Source organism: Dermacentor silvarum, chromosome 8 (assembly GCF_013339745.2).
Source record: "Dermacentor silvarum isolate Dsil-2018 chromosome 8, BIME_Dsil_1.4, whole genome shotgun sequence".
NCBI classification, from domain to species: Eukaryota; Metazoa; Arthropoda; class Arachnida; order Ixodida; family Ixodidae; genus Dermacentor; species Dermacentor silvarum.
The window spans coordinates 25,464,557-25,485,227 of NC_051161.1; the positions used below are offsets into that span (position 1 = coordinate 25,464,557).

General features: G+C 43.6%; 2 protein-coding genes across 8 annotated transcripts in view; both read right to left on the bottom strand.

Moving 5' to 3' along the window:
* Positions 1-1,442: 1,442 nt before the first annotated feature.
* LOC119460835 (zinc finger protein 706-like) lies at positions 1,443-3,132 on the bottom strand. The gene is made up of 3 exons (XM_037721932.2): positions 2,981-3,132; positions 2,592-2,737; positions 1,443-1,816 (listed from the first exon to the last, which is right to left on the bottom strand). The coding sequence occupies exons 2-3, from the start codon at positions 2,724-2,726 to the stop codon at positions 1,727-1,729; spliced, it is 225 nt and encodes a 74-aa protein (XP_037577860.1). The 5' UTR covers positions 2,727-2,737; positions 2,981-3,132; the 3' UTR covers positions 1,443-1,726.
* Positions 3,133-4,052: 920 nt separating this feature from the next.
* Positions 4,053-20,671, bottom strand: part of LOC119462010 (RCC1-like G exchanging factor-like protein) — a 37,425-nt gene continuing 20,806 nt past the window's right edge. For 5 of the 7 annotated variants that reach the window (XM_049672682.1, XM_049672687.1, XM_049672686.1 and 2 more), the window contains 6 exons: positions 18,888-19,083; positions 17,664-17,734; positions 16,075-16,159; positions 12,872-13,045; positions 7,997-8,082; positions 4,053-4,282 (listed from right to left, as the gene is read on the bottom strand). In XM_049672682.1, the coding sequence (XP_049528639.1) occupies positions 4,205-4,282; positions 7,997-8,082; positions 12,872-13,045; positions 16,075-16,159; positions 17,664-17,734; positions 18,888-19,083 (690 nt within the window). In that variant the 3' untranslated portion in view covers positions 4,053-4,204. The remainder of the gene's footprint in view (positions 4,283-7,996; positions 8,083-12,871; positions 13,046-16,074; positions 16,160-17,663; positions 17,735-18,887; positions 19,084-20,671) is intronic. The other 2 variants (XM_049672683.1, XM_049672681.1) reach the window with 2 other exon arrangements.

Genomic DNA, 20,671 nt, shown 5'->3' on the forward strand with positions numbered 1-20,671 from the left:
ATACTGCCATTCTGCTTATTTACTAGTGCCATTATTATTAAATTAATGGCACTGTCTCTTCAAAACCTTATATATGCACACAATGACGTCATCTGCTATACTATTGTTTGCTGTGTAATCCGAAATGCATGCGCAGGCAGCAACTGCTCGCAGCATGGTGCACAAAAACCCTGCGGATTGCCAAGCACGAATGTTGCACGATAGCTCAGTGACTAGGCCATCTAGCACCCAACTGCACATTGCCGCAGGGGTACAAGACATAGGTGTTCTGTGGTACAAGCCCCGGTGGTACGCGAGGGCAAAGCCGAGGACAAGGACATGGCTTGATGCCGACACAATATCAGTATGATTGAAAGGATCAACAGGCACAACAAACCAAGTTCTGAGCTTTGAACTACTGTCATAGTTCATAAAGCCTCCTAAAGCTGGACGTAAGCAGTTTAACACTATTAGGCTGACAGCATGTTCCACCTGACCAAATTTTCTGAACACCTTTCACTTGTTTTTCTTCCTTTTACGTTCTTGCACCTGGGGCTATAATCTCAAAATCAAGCACGCTGGCGGTGTCACTTTCGATGTACTACCATCAGCAAACATTGAAACACAATGGACATATGGTCGTTTCAAAGCGCTACAAGAAAGTTAACTCCATACTGCAAGATGAGTGAAAAGCACACAATGCATGCAGTGCTGCCATAGAATTCCGACTCGATATGTTCCAAAGCAAAACATGGGCTACGAGACTAGCCAGCTGAGGGCTATGGATTTATTATAAACACTTTGGGTTATTTGAAGTACACCTAAGGCACAGCCGATGAACATATTTTGCATACCCCCTCAGCATGCAGCTGAGAATTGAAACGACAATGCCATGCCGAGTAGCAGAATGCTACACCAGCTATGAAAGGTCTTCAGCACCATGGAAGAAGTCAGCATTGCAAGATGGAGCTGAAGCCGGGATGCAGTGTTGCACTGGTTATTACCTTCAGTTGTTGTAGTAAGCAGGTTAAATTATGCTTCCCACGTTCCAATTTAGTTTCTTGCATTACAAAAATGTCTACTGCACTACAGCCACTTTGTTGGAAGGCCAACAGTGCGATGAAAAATAAGTGCCTTCATCTAATCTGCTATCTGCAGCATTGCAGTAAAAACAGGATTGGGATAATGCAGCTATTCTATTTTGCCTGTTTAGCTTTGTCAGTGATTCGAACAGCACTACGCCCACCAGATTTGGCCGCCATGAACTGATGATAAAGTAGCAGAATTTAAAGAATCGCTACATTATACCAGCCCACTAGTTCTCCAATGTGGTGACACTTGCTACAAGCAAACAAACTATACTCCAAGAAGCTACTGCAGCTCAACAGTGCCCATAATGCACAACCAGTTCACACCACTTAACCTTTTTTTTTCTTATGGACAACAGACACACACACGATGGGTTGAGTAGCAAAAACTTTATCACATCTGATTATCTCAAAGTGTATTGAAAAGCCAGGCTGCCTACACCAAAATGGCATCTGGCTCCCTTGTCATTTTTTTTTTTTCAATTCAAAGACTGCTCTTTCAGTTTCTCTTTTATCATTCTTCGGGGCAGGATAAGGCTGTACAAGAAGGATGCTGATGTGTAAAAAAGCAGCGGCAAGTCCACAAAGGTGGTCTTCAGCACACATCCACCTTCGGGCTGCCACCACCATGCCTGGTTCTGGGAGAACCCTTCGATATTTTAGATTTCTTTCAGGTCTTCTGGCAGATCACATTTTGGATGCTTGTTCTGGAAGTGCTGCTTGTAGGTTTTCGGATCCGGCATCTGAGTCTAATGAACAAGGTCAAATGAATATGCGTGTTAAGGCACAGTCAACATTTGAACAGGTGAAACACTGGAACCACAGGTGAGTACGACTGCCAAGTTGGACTGGTTTACTGATCGATTCTCAGCTGGCCTTTAATTGTTCTAACTGGTTACATTTGAAAATGGGGGCAATCCTGTCACGACCATTAGGTTCCAGTGAAACTCAAGCAACCTCACACACTCAAGACACAATGGCCATTACAATGAAAAAAGTGAACATAATTCGCGCAACCAAACGCCGATGAACTGACGTCGCAGTTTATGAATTAATCTGAACAAAAGCAAAGTGCCCGTCAACACAGTTTTGCAAGGCCGTTCATTAGTGATCCGAAGGCTACGGGGAGCAATACACGTTAAAGCTCTCGGACCGCCATCACGAGATCAGAAATCAACTAGCGTCGAAACATTGTCAAACCCGCACAAGGCAGCAACAGTATCGTCGCCATGCGTCAACCAGCGCACACCTTCGCTTTCTGTAGGTACGAGCAGTTAAGGGTCCGCTGTTGGCACGATTGTCTCAATTACTTACTGGCCACTTTAACTCGAACTCTCCTCACACAGCAAACGGGTGCGCTACGAGGTCAAAGAAGCGCCGCTCGCACATCCGAAAGGAGCGTCGCGGAAGTGGTCACTACTGCCGCGCAACAGGCCGGCGTCGCTCGGTGGCTCATCTCGCCGTGACCCGCTAACCCACATGACTCAAAACGAAAAGCCAACGACCTTTTTCTTTGTTACGTACCTTGCACACAGTGCATGTGTGGTTAAGGGCCTTGGCAGCAGCCGCCTTCTGGTCATGATTTTGCTGTTTCTTCAGCTGCTCCTGCTTCTTCTGTGCCTTTTGCTGCGACTGAATTTTCTGCTGTCCGCGTGCCATACTCGCAATACCTGCGTCACCCAAGACAATGGGAGAACACCAATTCGCGTCAGAGACAGCGTGGCAGGATGAGCGAGCGGGCAAGTTGCACAAGCACGTTACGGATCGGGAAGACCCGACTTGTATGGCGTTGCCGACTTCATCAAAAGTGCCGAACAACTCACGGCATGCTGCGCAGCCGTTTATTTTCCGACGGCACCATCAACGGCACCACAAAGAACGCCAGCAAGGCACTGAAGAGGCCTAACGCTTACCTTTACGTCACCGACGGCAAAGGAAAAAGGAGTTGACGAAGCCTGCGCGGTACTTTTTCTTCGGCGCCGCTGCCTTCTCGATGCGTACTATTTTTTGCCCACTGCTGAGTTGCTGACCGCTGCCGCAGCGCGCGTCCAGATCGCTTCGCGCGAGAACATGCGAGACTTGTCTCTAGTGGGGGCTTCTTCTTGTGACATAGCCACATAGCCAGCAGCGAAGCCGAAACAGGCACGCAGCGTCGTCATAGTAGTCATAGCAACCGAAAGAGTCCTTTATTTTAAGTTTTGGTCGCACGGCAAAATATTTTTGTTACCAGGAAAATCCTGCTGAAGAGTATGTGTCACTCACCACCTCAAGTTTCGTGGGCCACCTTGGTGCAGCTGGTGCGTTAAAAAAGCGAGGAGCAGAACCGATAATCGAGACAGAGTTCGTCTTCGTGCGAAATCCTCCTCCATGGACGTGGGTAATTGGGACAACAGCGTTGTCAGTTGAGCGAAAACAGGTAATCAAATGCGCAAGGGATGAAAATGAATTGATTATGGGAATGGTCTGCCAGCTTTCAATGGCAGCCAACATTTAATTCACAGCGACGGGTGATCCAGCGCGAAGTTGTCAAGGCATCACCTGCTGGGCTGCGACTGTAGCCACATACGACTAGAAGGCCCAAATTTTGTATTTTTGAATCTGAACTAAGGTTAGTCTAGCTGTTGGATGACTACTAATTGAGATGAACGGGAAATGTGCAGCACATCTGCCTGAGGAGCCCCGCTTGCTGAATTGCTTATCACTTCTATAGAGGAGGTTTGTGGAATAGAAGTGAAACAATGTAAATGGAGAGAGTGCAGAAGTAAACAACTCAAGCCTGCACATTCGTAATGAACATCACATTCTTGGTGCTTGTAGAACTATTGCATAACAAACTTTTAGTAGTTTACCCCAATCATTTCAATGTAGGTGTTCACACATACAAAGGTTCTGGCACAATGCTCGAGTATCCTTTCAGACTCCTGGACCATTCAACCAAACCTTTAGTCAAACCAAAAGGTAGAAATCAATATGACACAGAATATGACATACGTGACTACCAGCACAAATTTATTCTCAGAGTGCATCACAATAAAAACAGAGCATCAGTGCACTTTTACATCAATGACACATGTCCACGCTGCCTATCACTGATGTCCAATGACTATTTGCCACGTCTAGAAACCACAAGGCTCTTGTCAGCACAAGGATTGGCTCAACACGGCCGTATGGTCCACACCACAGCTGACCTTCAGAATATCCGCTGTGAGGCTAACCTGTGAAAGAAAAATACATGCTTTACTACGCAATCACCGAGACCGAAATTATTAGTGAAAAAAAGGCAATTAGAGCAACCATTAACATACCTTATACTTCTAGCACAGTAAAATGCTTGCTAGAACTTTTGAATATATATATATATATATATATATATATATATATATATATAAATTAATAACTATCCAACAGGTAATATAATATAGGTGCAGCGTATGATCCACAACAAACCTAACCTTAGCCTTTGATTTCACTGCTTGATGGTGTTTATTATCTCCAATATTTCTTGTAGGACACAGTTTTGACCAGCTCAGACCAGCTATGGACTTCAGACTTTCGAACACATTACAATATTGTCTTACAACAAAAATAGCGAAATTGAAAAATTAGCACATGAATTCTAGAGTAAAACATTGTACATGAAAAGTTACTGAACTGCCTATTTCTGCTATAATGTAACATTATGACTTATTCTGTTCTTGTAGTGCTTATTCTGTGTTGTTGAAATGTTACCGTAAAAAAAAAAAAAAAACAGTACATTATTACTTGGGATTATTTATGTGTCATACAAAATGATTAACATTGTGTTTATTGCAACTTTGTAAAGCATCTTCATTCCAATGTGCCAAATGCAGTGCTTGTTGCCAGGAGGGTGGGCCTTGTCAGGTAATTAGTTTTTAGCCACCCCCCAGAAGTGGCATTGTATGCTGTATGATGTTGTATGTAAATATGAAATTCAATAAAAACAAAATGAGCTCAACTCAATCACTGGTGCTGGGATTCACTCTTCCGTTAAAGCTAGAAATGTGCTCATTTTCGGTGCTTTTATGCTTCAACATTTTATTTCAAGACATAGTAGTCACAATGTATACTGCAATGCAGAAAATTATAGCCTAACCACTGGTGTTTTGAATGGATAGTAATAATAGCTCAGACAATTTTTTAGAATTCTTAAGTGAAACTTCAAAGAAGCACCTCAAGGAGCACAAATAAAAGCAATAATTTGCTATTTTTTAGTAAAGCACTGAGATTAAAAGCAAATCTGAAATGTGCAAAGTATGCACCTGGTTCCTAGTTCTCAACTTTCGTAAGTCAGATTGTGCAAAATTTTTTCAATGAAGATTTGTTGGTGTCAATACTAGCCACAGTGATGCACATGCTATGCAGGAAAGCAGTAGCTTTGCAAATGTGAAAATGAGTAAGTTCCTATGGTACAGCAAGCATTTGTTTTTACTCATTGCAGCAGGCCCCTAGTTTGTTTTTTTTACTGCATTTTCTAGGCTCGCGAAGCAATGGTTGTCAGTTCAGGGAGCATGCAGGAGCCTCCCCATACTTGATTATTGTGTTAAGGTCAGCTTTTCTGTGCGAGCAAGGTGGTCTAGTGTCCATTCAACTCATGCTGGAGCCTCCACATACTTTGTTGAGTTCCTGTACTGTCCTGTACAGTAATGTGGAGTGTTGCACAGGCGGTGTTCAAAGTGTGAGATTAGATGGCTAGTAAAGCTTTGGTCGAAGATGGTCCAAAATTGACTGTGTGCCCTTGTACGAGTGAAAACTCCACACGATGAGAATGATTACTCGTAATAATTTGTACACATACTGTGTACAAGCAACCCACGGTGGGGAAAATAAAGTTGCACTTATTAGTTAAACACTATTAAAATAACACACACTCATGAGCATCTACCGTTGTTTGAGGCATCGTTAAAACAGCCTATAGGCCAGATTGGAAAATTGACAACCTGAGAGAAGATTCTGAGTCTTCACTGCTGCTGTCAGTTAAAAATTATGTTGCCTAGTCAACCAATGCACAAATTTTGCATCTTCTTATTGAAGAATGGCTAGGAAGTGACAGTCTAGTTTTGCTAGGCTAGTCTAGTCTAGAAGGAAGAAGGGCTAGTCTAGTTTTGACGATACCTCCAGTTAAAGTTTTATTTTTCCAGATTCCCTAAAATTGTAAAATCTAACAAATATTTAAGTTAAAGTTCAGTCGTCATTACAGACGATGCATGATGTTGCTGGCAGAAGAATTCCAAGAGAAATGTTTAACAACGCTAAAGAAAAACTGCAGATCAAATTGATCAATTTCTGTAGGCACGGTAACAAAAGAGTTAAACAAGGTAGCATAGGCAGCCATCAACGCATGTCTGCTGCGCCTAAAATAACCCATATGACACTTGCTTTGGAAGCACTGATACCACATATCTCATAAACTAGTTATCATGATATTGCCACCTTGCAGGACTAATTTTCCACTACACAACACTGTCACATGAAATGCTGTCCAGCTTTAACGTTGATTGACACAACGAATTGGAAGCTATTGCTACACTTTTATTGGCACCAACTTGCACTGTCACATTTGGCTGCATATAGAGAGTAATAGATTAGTCAACCAATTTAATCGAAATGTGAGCATACAAAAAAAGCTGAACTTCCTCACAACCAACATTTAGATCTTGAAACTGAGAGGTACACTGTGTAAACGCCTCGGCACACCTGAATTCCTGGTTGCAGATCCAGCACATCATAAATTTGACTTCTCTCTCTCTCTTTCATGATGCCAATGTGATCAGAACTTCTGTGGCCACGTGGACATTTTGCGTCTATTACTGCTTTACTCTAGTGATGTCTGGGCAAGAGCAACATCACTCTCAAGTTTTCCATGGTCTTACTTGCAGGAGACCACGCGGCTGAGAAAACGCAAATGCTTTGTGCTAATACTTGTGCAGAAGCGTCGCTCTCCTTCAAAAAAAGAACTTTGAAATGATCATACTACAATGGCATAAAAAATGATGGCAGCTCTAGCAGATAAAATACAACAGCACCACGTGAAGAGAGAGAGAAATAACATTATTCAGGTAAAATAGGGTGGGTCCTTAGTCCAGGACTCCAGTGGCCACCGCCACGCACCGTGCCTGGTTGAGGAGGCTCAATTGATTCTCCAGGTCAGTCCGTGCGAGGATGGCTGCCCATGGTACACCCGCCAAAGAAAAGGTGCCCCCTTTTTTTACGTAGCTTTATTACAATTAACTACATTTGACAACTGGAATTTTAGAACTTAAAATGCAAAACGTCTATTTCCTTTCTGTTTTGTGTGGCATAAGTAAACACTACTCTTTATCTGCCTAGTATATATGTTAGTTCACTGCTTCAATAAACTAACTTAGGCATCCTATGAGAAATGCAACATAGTAAAAATCAAAGTTACCCGACGCGGTAGCCCAGTGGCTATGGTGCTGCGCAGCTGAGCTCGAGGTCGCGAGTTCAATCGCAGCTGCAGCAACCACATTTCGCTGAGGCCATAATGAAGAAACGCTAGCACACTTAGATTTAGGTACACGTTAACGAAGCACAGGTGGTCAAAATTAATGTGGGAGTCCCCCACTATAGCGTGCCTTTATAATCAGATTGTAGTATTGGCACATGAAACCCCAGAACTTAATTTAATATTTAAAGAAATATATACATTGTGATTATTCTGTGAACACTGGTTCAACAGTACTTAAAAAAGGTGATCATAATTTTTTTTTTTTTTTTAATGCTGGAATTGCAACTTAAGAGGATCAGAACCGATAAGCACTTCATGTCCTGGTACAAAATGCTCATTCAGCAGTTACTGCAATGAAAAGGCAGCCACAGACACTACAGAAATTACTTGAGAAGAGGAACTGAGGTTACTCCATTCTTTATCAAGGAGCTTGAGCACTTACCCTGAATGGAAAATGTTGATCCATTGTGTGACCCAGGCCGAGGCAGCCATTTCTATTCTTTCCCCAGGTGTACAGTTCTCCCTTGTCTGCAAAAAAGAATTAGTGTAACGACCCAAACCACTATTTCTCTCGGCAATGCTGAAATGAGTAGTGTATCTGAAGCTGGATTAGCAGGCCAAGGCTACGTAGAGAATTGAGGCTAAAAACTTATGTGGCAGCTTCATAAGAGAAGTGCATGATCAGCATGCTATTCCCTTGTTCCTATTTCTCCTACAAGTTAGCAGAGCAGGCAAGCTCTGCTTGATTAGCTAATACAGCTGATCCCGGATATATCGAATCTGAAGGGGATCACAAAAAAGTTTGATATATAGGTATTTCAATATATAAAAATGTCACAGTTTCGCCCTAAGGGCGAAGCAATGAATGCGATAGCAACACAGCAATGTCATACGAAGTAAGGTGAGCGGCTTTGGTAGCAATATGAATTGTAGTAAACATGAGCTGATTAAGTAAGCAGGTGTGCTGCGGCGTAAGTAGACCGACATGAAGAGAGACTTGATGACCACGAGGAGGCGCGTGTGAAACGGTGGTGTTGATGAGAAGCGCTTCCCGTGGGCAGCGCGTGCGAAGGGACACACCTGTAGCGCTGCACTGCCGACCCGGGCAGCATTGCATGTGTAGCGTGCGTTGGAAAATGTGGCCCGACTATTACTAACTGATTGAACAAGCGTGGTGTGAGCGCGCACAAACAAACATGAATAGATCACACTGAATGACTGCAGACAACGACTGTCAAAACGCTGGCAGCAAGCGCATATATACGCCGCAGCAGCGGGCGAAGGTACGTGCGGTCTATCGCTTCAACGGAAACTGAGCGGCGAATGCACGGCGCATAAAGGTCAGAGCCGTGTGGAGATAAGAGACGGTGCGGACGAGCGACGAGCGCGGTTGTTGGCAGCGTAGAAGTGCGCCCCCCTCCCCTTCCCCCCCGCGCTCCTGGCTTCCCGCTTCCTTGCTTGCGCGTGGGTGATTGAGTGCGTTCGCTCTCCGTGATAGCGCGCGTCCCCGCACGCTTCCGCTCGGGCATACGGCGCGCGGCGAAGATTTTATCTATAGGGAACCTCACGGCGACGGCAGAAATCTGGTAGAAGTGTCCATATAATTGCTATCGCAATAAAATAAAAATGTTGCACAAAATTTTTTAAAGGGATTTTACTGCTGTTCGTTATACACAATAATACGTTATACGTGGGTTCGACCGTATAGACATCACATCTACCAACAAATGTCAAACGGAAGGCTACGGCACAGCTTGTGTGCACAGAAAGTGAGGCAAGGATGGATACATTCAACTTTGAAAATGCAACTTATTGCCCTTCACTGCATAGTCACGTAACTAAGCCAAGCAAAAGGATGTACAGACAGACAAGTTGGAGGGGATTCGAAGCTGGGTTATAGTAGCACAACAACACGAGGACCAAGAAGTAGTCAACTGACAGGACATGCACTGTTCCCACAACTTAATTTTTGATTATTAATGCAAAAGGATAATATATGGTTCATGAGGCCGAAAATCTGGCGTTGTCGGTGTGACCACGATAGTCCAAAAAGTCAAGTGAGCCAATCGACGCAGTTGATGATGTCAATTAAGACAAAGCTAATTAAGGCAGGTTTAATTAGGATAGAGTTCATTATGGCACTCGAACCCACAGCCATTGGTGGGAGTCAAACTCACGACCTTTGGTGTTAATTAAGGCACAGTTAATTAAGGCACTTGAACCCACGACCTTTGGTGGGAGTTGAACCAACGAGCTTTGGTGTTAATTAAGGTGAAGTTAATTCAGGTAGAGTTAGTTAAGGCACAGGTTTAAATAAGAGAGAGTTCATTATGGCACTCGAACCCACGACCATTAGTGGGAGTTGAACCCATGCATGACCTTTGGTGCTGTTTAAGGTGAAGTTATTAAGGCATAGTTAATTAGGGCACTCGAACCCACAACCTTTGTTTTTAATAAAGGTAGAGCTAATTATGGCACTCAAATCCATGACCTTTGTTGGGAGTCGAACTCATGACCTTGCATTGTGTGCACCGTGTGACGAACACCGTTGGCTGTTGCAACTACACAATGCATCAAAACTTTTCGGTCATGTAGTTACTCAACGAATGAAAGAGCATAGGCATCGCCCGGTGGTTGCAATGCTTTCGCATTCATCCTCATAGGAATAACTAAGTGCCCCTTCAAATTTTAACCGAGCCCTTAAGTGCAACGGAATCTGGCAAAATCATAACAGAGAGGTTTAGCTTGTCCATAAACATATAGCCATTTGTGGAATACCAGGTTACTGGAGAGATGCATGGCAGGGGCAGTGCTGGCAGTGACATCTTGTGACACAGGATTTAACCAGAGAGCACAAAAAGCTATATTAATGCAGTGACTTACCACATTCTGCATAACTGCTGGTGTGAAGCATCGGTAGTGACGTAATCATTAACATGCAATCCTTTTATGATTTTCCTTTGACAAGAACAATGACGTGATATAAAAACCTTTCTAACGCATTGTAGTTCGACAATGCGCCACAAGATGTCGCTAGCAACTTTGCTACTGCCGTCCACGGCTCCGGTAACCCGATAATCCGTAAAACGTAAGAAGATTATGGACAGGCCAAAACTATCTAATGATCAAACCAAGTGACAATGAAGGGAAGTGATAGAAGCCTTTCACGTTAAAGGAACACTAAAGAGAAAAACAATTCGAGCTTTATTATAAGGTTACCGATCTACAATACCAATAATGCCCCTCCTAGCGTGAGATGAGGCTTGCTAGGCCAAAAAAGCCAAAAAAATGATTAACAGATGGTGATGCCGTCTCGAAGTTATTGCACCAGCTAGCCATGACGTTAGGAATTTTAAAGGCGTCTGCTTGGGCCTAGGTAATGTTTTTATGCGTTACCATTAGGAGTGTCAAAGTGTAAAAAAGTGTATATGTGTGAAGCTGCTCACGTGGTAGAGGTAGAGAGGAGATGGGAGAGCTTGTGTATATGTGTGTATGTATATATGTATATATATATATATACACACAGTGCAACTGACAGTGGTCTGCACCAGAACACCGTCAGTTGCACATCGCTCCTCGAAGAGGCAGAACGTGTCTCGAGTGAGCTCCTGAACAACACTTTGGAATGTGGTAAACATGGTTTAAATTATGGATCCGGGACCTCAAAGTGGTGCGACGTAATGCCTAATGCATTTCTCACGCATTTACCGCTAAATCGCCATTGAATTTTTATCAGTAAGGACAGACCACATTGTATTTTAAATGACCTGAAGATTGAACTTAGCAAGTAGCAAGAACTCTTGCTGAGCCACAGTGGCTGAAGCACGGAACAATACTTTGAAATCCATGACATCGCACTGATGAACCGGCACTGGGATTTCGGCGCGAAATTTAAAAAATGAAGGTTAATGCCACGGTCACTTTTTTATGGCACATGATCATGCATTCATAATTGTCTCTTGGTTTTGACAATTTATTTGACATTTCCAGTTTCCTTTGTACTTAAGTGTTTGGTTATCAGTAAAAGATTCAGTTGTGAAAACAGCATGTGCTCTGTCGATTCACTACTTCAATGCGCTTGTGTTGTCACGCTTCAAGAAGTAGCTGAGCTAAGCCGAGCATTCAAGAGAGAGAGAGAGAAAAAAAATAGCAGCAGAAACCATCTCACGATGACTTTCGACGGTATGCGTTTAGCATTGAATAAATAAAGTGACACAATGTGTTCCCACCATTAAAACGAGTTATGTATGAGGCCCGTACTGCAGTGAGGCTCCTCTTTCGCACTTCCCTAAGAACACTCGGCGTCATGTAGAGGAGCCGCTGCGAAGCCTGCGCGTGACCTCCGAAATGCATAGAGTGCCAGCGCATGCAAACACTTTGAAACGCATTGCGCGGCAACCGGGCTCTTCTCTCACGCTTCTTTCTGAACACGGTGTGCCATCTAGTGGCACTGCCGAGAAGTCCACACGTGGCCTCCGAGACCAGAAGCGTAGCGCGCCGGTGCTCGCCACACACTCGCCACACACTTACCTTGCTTGCCACACACTCAGTGTCACATACTCAGTGGACCAAGTTGGTGAGAAGTTAATTCAAAAGCAGCCCATACCCGGCGCATTCATGGCACAGCTCGCGAAAGTGTTGGCGCTTTGAAAGGCATTCCTTGAAAAGCGGCACATACCCAGTGCATTTGTGGCGCAGCCTGCTAAAGCATCGAGTTGCTGTCCTGGAGGAACCCTTGTGATGTGGACTCGATTTCGTTCAGCATTGGCTAAACTTAAAGGATCTTTTTCGTCATTGTAGAGTGCCACATTCCCAGTGGTACACACCTAGTTACCCGAGTTGGTGTCAAAGAGGTTCAATGACGACCGGCACAGACCGAGTGGCACATACCCGGTGCTCCAAATCGGCACCAAAGAGTTTCTCCGAACAGCGGTGTCTACCCAGTCCCGCATTTACAGTGACCCATGTCGGCGTGAAAGAGGTTCGTTGAAGAGTGGCACGTATGTACACGTTGCCACATCCCCAGTGCCGCAAGTTGGTCCGATGGTTGGTTTAGGTGCCCGTTCTCTCAGCACAGCAGACCGATGCGCTACCCATTTGACAGCGGACTACCCAGTGACCCGGGTAGGCAGAAAAACGGTTAGATAGAAACGTAGATACAAACATAGCCCCCGGAATGTGTGAAGTACACGAAGAATGCTAATGCATTAATAAACTGGTATGTAAGCCGAATCGTTGTAACAGAAGCTATGTCACCAGGGTCATTGCATTTCCAAATCAACAATAGCAAAAAACAAAAAGCTACGCGATAACTCACTGTTTAAGGCTGCAAAATGGTTGAGACCGCAGAACAGGTCAACAACATGGGTGTCGGGGGTAAAACGATTTGCCCCAAATAGTGGCCTTGGCAGCAGAGTTGGAACGGCCTTGAAAGACACTTCGGGCCCCAGACCAAGGAGGCCATATCCCCAAACGTAGACATCACCACCCTCTGCAAGGCAAGCAGTTATCAGCACCTTCTAACACTAAACCAGGTGCTCTTGCAAGACTACTGAACATTTTTAAAGTCGGCTGTGGCAGATAGCACAGTTCTAGTACTTTAGCTGTATTACTTAAAGAGGCGGACATTACTTGGACAAGAAATCAAAATGCAGTGTTAGCTAATTAACAGGATTCATCGAATTAAGTTTCTAACCGATTACTTTACAGCACACACCGCAGTGTACGAATTGTAGCTGGTAAAATTGCAAGGCGTGTCCGCTTGGAACAAATTTTAAGGATGACACCATATGCCCCATCAAATTTGAGGTCAAAATGCACTTTTGATCTGCTTACATTTTTTAAAAACAAAACGGAATTTTACACATTGAAGCACAAAAATAACTGGAACACCAATATATTTTGTTGCACACTTCGAGAATGAATATTCTCAAAATTGGTGTCATCCTCAAAATTTGTTCTAAGTGGATACACCCTGTGAACTCACTCGTTACAATTCGTAAATTGCAGTATGTGCCGTAAGGTAACCAGTTAAGAATTGAATCAGTGAAATTCTGTTAAACAACTAATACATCAATTTTTATTTCCCATTTAACAACAGAGTAGGGTGAGAAAAAAACCATAAGAAGTTGGCTTGAAAAGTGTTCAACCCCCTAGCTTGATTATACGTTTAAATTTCTTGCGCAAGTAATGTCCGCCTCTTCGAGTAATCTAGTTCAAGGAATGCAATTGTGCTATCTGCCACAGGCAATAAAAAAATTGTTAATTTGGCAGCCTTTGCAAGAACACCCGGTGTAATTGTCACATGTTCAGCGTGTGTGACCATGAAAACATGCACAGAGGATGAGAAAGAAACAGTATGCATGATCAACTGCTACTTTGCTTGAGTACTTTGTTCAGTAGAAAGAGCAATCGATTAGGCCTGCCCTTGTGCCCTGCCAAAAACTTCCACCAAAAAGAAAATGAGTTTCTAAGCTGAAGCTTCTCCAACAACATTATGACCTGTGCTCGTTAGTTTGTATGAATGATGAGTAAACAACAGAGCAATAAGGACAATGTTAAAGAGGTTAACAGCAGATGCTGGCAGTCATTATCAAATGATCCTAATTAAACAGTGAGACAAATTATATATATATACACAAACAATATTAAAGCTATGTTTAACTATGCCTTGTCTATATACAAAGCTATTGATTAGCTGCTCTTTAGTGCACTTTCAGTTAATCATGGCTTCTTCAACATCGTCATTTTATGTTTAGACAAAGCGCTTCATTCCTTAGAGAAAATTCAACTAACCCTTTAAGAGTGTGGTATCATGAAAGCATCAGCATCAGCCGTATTTCGGTCTCAGTGCATCTGCTCGCACTAACGTATTTACTCGCATAATGGTCAGACTTTTTTCGCAGTAAATTGATTCAAAGTTGGGGGATGCGATAATTACGAGGGGAAAGTTTTCCGGGGGAAGGTTCTGGGTGCTAAAGAGAAAAATCGAAAATGAAGTGGCTGTAAATTGCGGCCCTTGCACCAGCCACGGCAAGCTCAAACAAAATATTACTACCCAGCAAACTTTACCTTTGTAGTAAGAGCACAGGGTCTAAACTAGCAGTCATTACAAAGACCGTTTATTTGGAGACAGTAGCTAAACCTGGAGTCACTAAATGAATAAGTAACGCGATTCTGGGCCGACCTATTTAGAGTCAGTGTCAGCTACGACATCACTTATAGCTTCCTCATCGCTAGCCGCATCACCATCGTCGACATTGACGTCGGCCTTCAACTTGAAACAAGCCATGTAGCTTTAATATCGCCTTATGAAGCCAAACAATGCTTGCGTTAGCTGTCCACATGCAACTCTAGCTTCACAACATCACGGAAACCTTGCCACTTTCGGTTTGAATTGGATTTGATTGCATTGCGGTTGGCATACTGACAGTGTGCTCGGCTGCCATGTGCTATCGTTATCACCGGCCAGAACAAGCAGATGACAGTCGCTGCAGCAATTTTCGATGGTGCGATGATTACTCAAGGAAAGAAACTAATATAACTACTCTAACATAATGACAACAATTTAACTTAATGAGAAAAAGAAGATAAAACTAAGAACTGCCATTTGAAAGGAACACAAGATCTGCCCACACAAACAAGGCAAGAGAGAAGGAAACTAAGTACAACATGGCAACAAGAAACAGATGAAATCTACATTTACCTAATGCACAAAATGGAGATTCATTTGCCTGGCGCATAGCAAGGACATTTGACCACCTTTTGTATCAGGCTTCCTAAGCAGCAGGAGGCCATATGAAAAGTGGTTTCAAGGCCGTTGTTAAGTGAATTTGTTAGATGTTGCATATTGTCATGAAATGAATTGGTAATCATTTTAGTGTAGGTACTATTAAGGTTGGCAGCAATCAACCGAACATGAGGTGAGGGAGCCTTGCACACACAAGCTTCACCTTGCATTCTACAGCGTGTACATTTCTGAGCAACTCAGTTACAACACATTCTTGCGGACATACAACTCATTACAGTACGTCATTGATGCATTCATGGCTAGATCGATCTGCCAAACTAGACATTCATAGCAGAGAACAATGAAAATATCTCGTTTGGATTTTCCAACTGATTATCTCTCCTTACATCTGGTGTTGATGTGCTTGCCTGTAGTCTACAGTTGTATGACATTCCTTGCTTGGCACACACACAGAAATGCTATGAGGACACATGCAAGCAGAAAGGATTAAATTAACTGAAACAAATGCTGTTAATTGGCGCACACAACCAAGGTCTAGGCACACACCATATACATATAAGTTACGTGCTCATATTGATGCCTACATTAGGTATTTCCTGTCAACGCCCATGCAGCTGTAGCACATTTGATAAACCTTTCAGCTATGTACCAGTCACAAAGAAGGCTCGGCAGTATCGAACAAGAATGTAATATAAATCAACGTGCATAAAGCTCGTATAGAAGTGCCTGCTGGTCATTGGCATTATGAAATAACAAACACATCAACCTACCTGTGACTACTCCACACATTGTTCCCCCACTGGCAACAGCCTTCACTTTTCCAAAGGGGAAGTTTAGGTTCCTTGCAAAGCACATCTGCAAAAACAAATTTCATAGCTTTACGTGCAGCAGTGACATAGACATCAGCACTACCATACTCTTCGTGGCATCCGGATGCCTTCCGTACCAAATAGATTAACACCGCACTCACCAACATGCCTTACTCGGAGTCCCTGCTCGACTCCGATGACGATTGTTAATGGCATTCCCTTTGAATTGGTGTGGTGAAAAATAATTGCCTAGCCTGTGTGAGCTACTAAATGTCACCATATTGTAATCTAGCATTCTATCTACTATCTCTGCTCTATCATCTAAAAATGACCTATGCCTTTTATGATTTTGTCACCATCTCTTCCCTCCTTTGCCACTGTCCAATTAACACTCCCATTGGCTTTGAACCACAGCACTTCTGGGGCGGTATTCTGTAAGAGTCCAATTAGTGGACCGTCCATTTCGGCGGTCGCTGATTGGCTGCTGCTTCACGTGCAGGAAGGAGACTGGCTGTCACCTTCCTGCACGTGAAGCAGCAGCCAATCAGCGACAGTCGAAATGGACGGTCCACTAATTGGACTCTTACAGAATACCGCCCCTGGAAAGTGGATGTTCCCTATGGTTCTGGCTGGATGAATCTCCTGGCATTCCATTACGAAGTGGTGAGTCATCTGTGGATTTTTTTTTTCTGCAGCAAACGAACGTCTCATCCTTTTGCGAATATTTGCTCCTGTATGTTCTTGTCCTGAGGCAGCCAGCTCGGGTCTCAAAAAGCAAGGCCTTCTGTGCTATCATACAAATTTTCTTTCCAGGTTTCTTGTTTGCCGCATTTGTCAAATGCTATGACCTCTTTTTCCAAGAGGAGTGCAGAGACACCTCTTGACTGAAGTGCCCAGTGTCCTTCAGTAATGCTCGTTGGCAATTCATGCGATGAGGAGTTGCTTGAGGAACGCACATGTGGTCTAGCGCATTCGAGTAGACCCGAAAACGTGTGATTACAAAACTAAATATCGCGAATTGTTGAGACGCATGACTGAAGGGCAGTTTTTGCTCCTGCAGGTGGCACCGTCCGCCACTTCATGCACTTCAAAAGGAGCTTTGAATTGAGGCATGTTTGTGAGAATTTTGTGACAAATTTGTGTATAGTTCCAAAAACATGTTGAGAGCTTTCTTATGAAGGTACCAAGCGAACAATGTGTGCCAGAGAAGCCGTGTCGTGTTTCAGAAGTAAAATAAAGAACTTGCACTACGACTGGACCCAGACATTTGTGACTTTTGGCTCTTGCAAGATGGCAATGAAGTCCAACACAGTCCTAATTAGTGAAAGAATCCCAGAAATATGTCTGATAAATCACATGGACTTCAAACCCGTACTATGGCATTATATATACAGTGTTGTGCAGCATGTTCAGCCACTGTGTCATCAAGTATGTAACTTAAACCTTTGCAATTTGTTTGAAACCTGCTCTGATAAAAAGAGGCCATGAGGATGGCCTCAATAATGCCATAAAAGCCACTATCATCACAAAAGCCATGCTGTAATACACACCTGCTTGTCGTCTGTCTGCCGTCCAAACTGACCGTATTCAGAATTACCCCAGCCAAAGAGGTCACCAGAGTCTGCAAGACAGTCATATGTATAAGCTTTACAGAATCTTCATTACTCACATTAAAGTATAAGAAGAGGCCAAGGCTATCGCTGTAACTAACAGTCAACCATAAAGACCTTAGATGAAGGCACTTGGACCATAAGGCTTACTTTACAAGAACGAAGAGTACACCAGGTCACACTTGGTAGCAATAGCGAAAAAAGCAACAATGCAGGCCTTCAACAAAAGTTTGAAGGCTGGTATGTACTCTCCTGAGCAATATGAAAGGGAACGCACAAATTACCTACGAGAGGCCATAGAAGCTGAATGCACACGTTCCGCATAAGAGTGATTAAAGGGACTAAATGTTCAAGAAATCTGCTTGTTACACACTGACATGTCAGTTTCCAGTCCACACCAAATGAGTAATCGTTGCTTAAAGATGAATTCAATATCCCATCTCATATTACATGCCACTGTACAACCAGAACTGGCTTGAAGCTGAGTAGTGTGGCTCTCATTGTAGCACTCAAAAGGTCTGAAGGGAAAAAAACGAGAAAAAAAAAAAAAAAAACTCCTCCCGCCACTTCGTAGTTCTAGAGCACTAGGAATGCCCAGGGATCCCATCACTTGGTCCAGCATCAGCTGCAATCATGCATGCAATGACCCAGGAACTCTCATGGCTAAGCATCAATGTTGTGAAAACTGGTGCTTTATCTGGTCACCACGCAAACATTTATGCTAATTGTGCATTATGCTAATTACACATTTATGCTCAGGGGTGGAGAGCTTCTGCAGGAACCTCACTGCACATTGGCTCGTGCCAATTTGCGAACCTGACTAACGGATACTGGATACAGTGGGCACATTTTGGCCTCATACACTACTTTACTACGATAAGGTTTGATTGTAGGGTAAAAAAGTCATTTGACAGCATCATGTCAATGTACAACATGGCCCACTGTTAAAGGAACACCTGATAAAAATGTCAACACCAATTACTACTCACATTAGACAAGAAGGTGTCCGCAATCATCTTTTATCAATCGACGTTTATTTATAATTAATTTTATGAGCCACCAATTTTCTTAAAATGGGAAGACTCCTCAAAGTTACGTAAAACTGAGTACTAAGATCCCATTAATAGTGGACTGTACTGTACATCTACCACAAAAGCAACTTACCAGACATGGCCAGGATGCAGTCTACGGTGCCAGCTATCCGGACTATACGGACTCCACTGAGGTCCCCGTTGACACGCTGTGGTGTGCCTTGGCTGCCCTGAATGCCCAGCCCAGTCTGTCCGTCAGCGCTCCATCCACAGCTGTACACTGCCCCTTCGCCCGTGAGGAAGAGTGTGTGGTCCTGCCCACAAACCACCTTCATGGGAGAGGAGAATGCATTGAAATTGAGCTGTGGTTTGGTCTGCCTTATCCGTAACCCAAGGTTTCTCTGTGAATGCAAGTGTGTGCACGTGTAGAGATTGTGCTGTGGCAAGGTAGCAAATATGGATAGTTGGTTGTGAATCATATTAAAAAGTGCCTAAACCACTCTGAGCTCAAAAATTTTTCAAGCTAAGCTTGTACTGCCTCACTCGTGTCGGCGAACAAAAAAACCCAAACTGCGCGAAAATAAAAATTGCTTGTCGGGCTGCAGATTCGAACCACCGACCTTCGGGTTGCGAGACCACCATGCGATTCAGCCACTCTCGGTTCATCATATGCGCCCTTTAAAGCGGGATTTTATATGCATGATGAAGCAGGCACAGTGCAAGGCACGCGCCCGTAACATGTGCACGCTCGGCAAACGAAGATGTTTTGCATAGAGGCTCCACCGCTGCAGAAACCTTACACAATGGGTTTAGAAATGACAGATGGGCTAATCACAGGCGTCCCCTCCCTCCAGAGGAGGGATGGGTTAGGCCTGATGTAAACTGTAACATCCATTACTGATAAGACATTTCTCATTGCTTACAGCAGTCCTGTCCCCACTGTGCGGTGGCAAAACTGCCGAAGGTCAACGCTTTCAGACGGTGTATGAAACAGCTCCACCAACCCAACCTACAACGTTAGCCTGCAACCTCAACAATAAACAACCGTTTCTCATTCACCAACAACCCCCATGTCTCTTCAATGTGTCTCAAACGCTCAAAAATCTAACCAACCCCTCCCCTAGGGTTGGATAAGCTTCGTGTGCACCCCTGCAGGGAGGGGCTTAAATTTTATTTACACATTTCACTTTATTCCATCTCACCAATTCTGTGCACTACAGCAAAAGCTACGGGTCGCGTTACCCAACCAGAATAGAGAACCAGAAGGACTCAATTATCTGCCTCTGATCACTCCCTGTGCAACGCCAGCTTAATGGAACCGTCACAAATAGATCAAAGACGCACAAAGGGCAAGCCCTCACCCCTGCTTAGAACACACAGCTGGCTCCCGTGACGTTGGCGCTCTCGTCCCTTGTTGATCAACCAATCGACAACTTTTACCCTGACATATCAAGTGTGTGACCCTACTGACATCACAACGTGCGAAGAAGGGACCGGGAAATCCCAGAAAGAAGCATGGGATTATTTTTTTAAAATTTGTGCTTGCCCTGCAGTGCATAGCGTTGCCATGTTCGCCAAAGATGATAGTCACAACATTCTGTACATGATGCATGTGCTCATTTAAATTGCGTTCAAAATGTCACAGGTTGTTTAGGGGCCATTTTACAGCACTAACAACGAGATTAAAAAAAAAAAAAAGAAAGAAGATCTGACAGACACAAGTGCTGTGTCTACCTGCCTTCTTATTTGTTAACTGTTAGTGCTTTTGCTAGTCCTTAGGAATGCACACATTGTGTGTTTGAAAATGCTTTCACTCATCCCTTTATTTAAAGTAACCCTGTTAACTCTAATCTACGGCTTCCATATCATTCGTAAGGCAACTATCCTACACCCTGAGGTAAACACTACTGCCACATC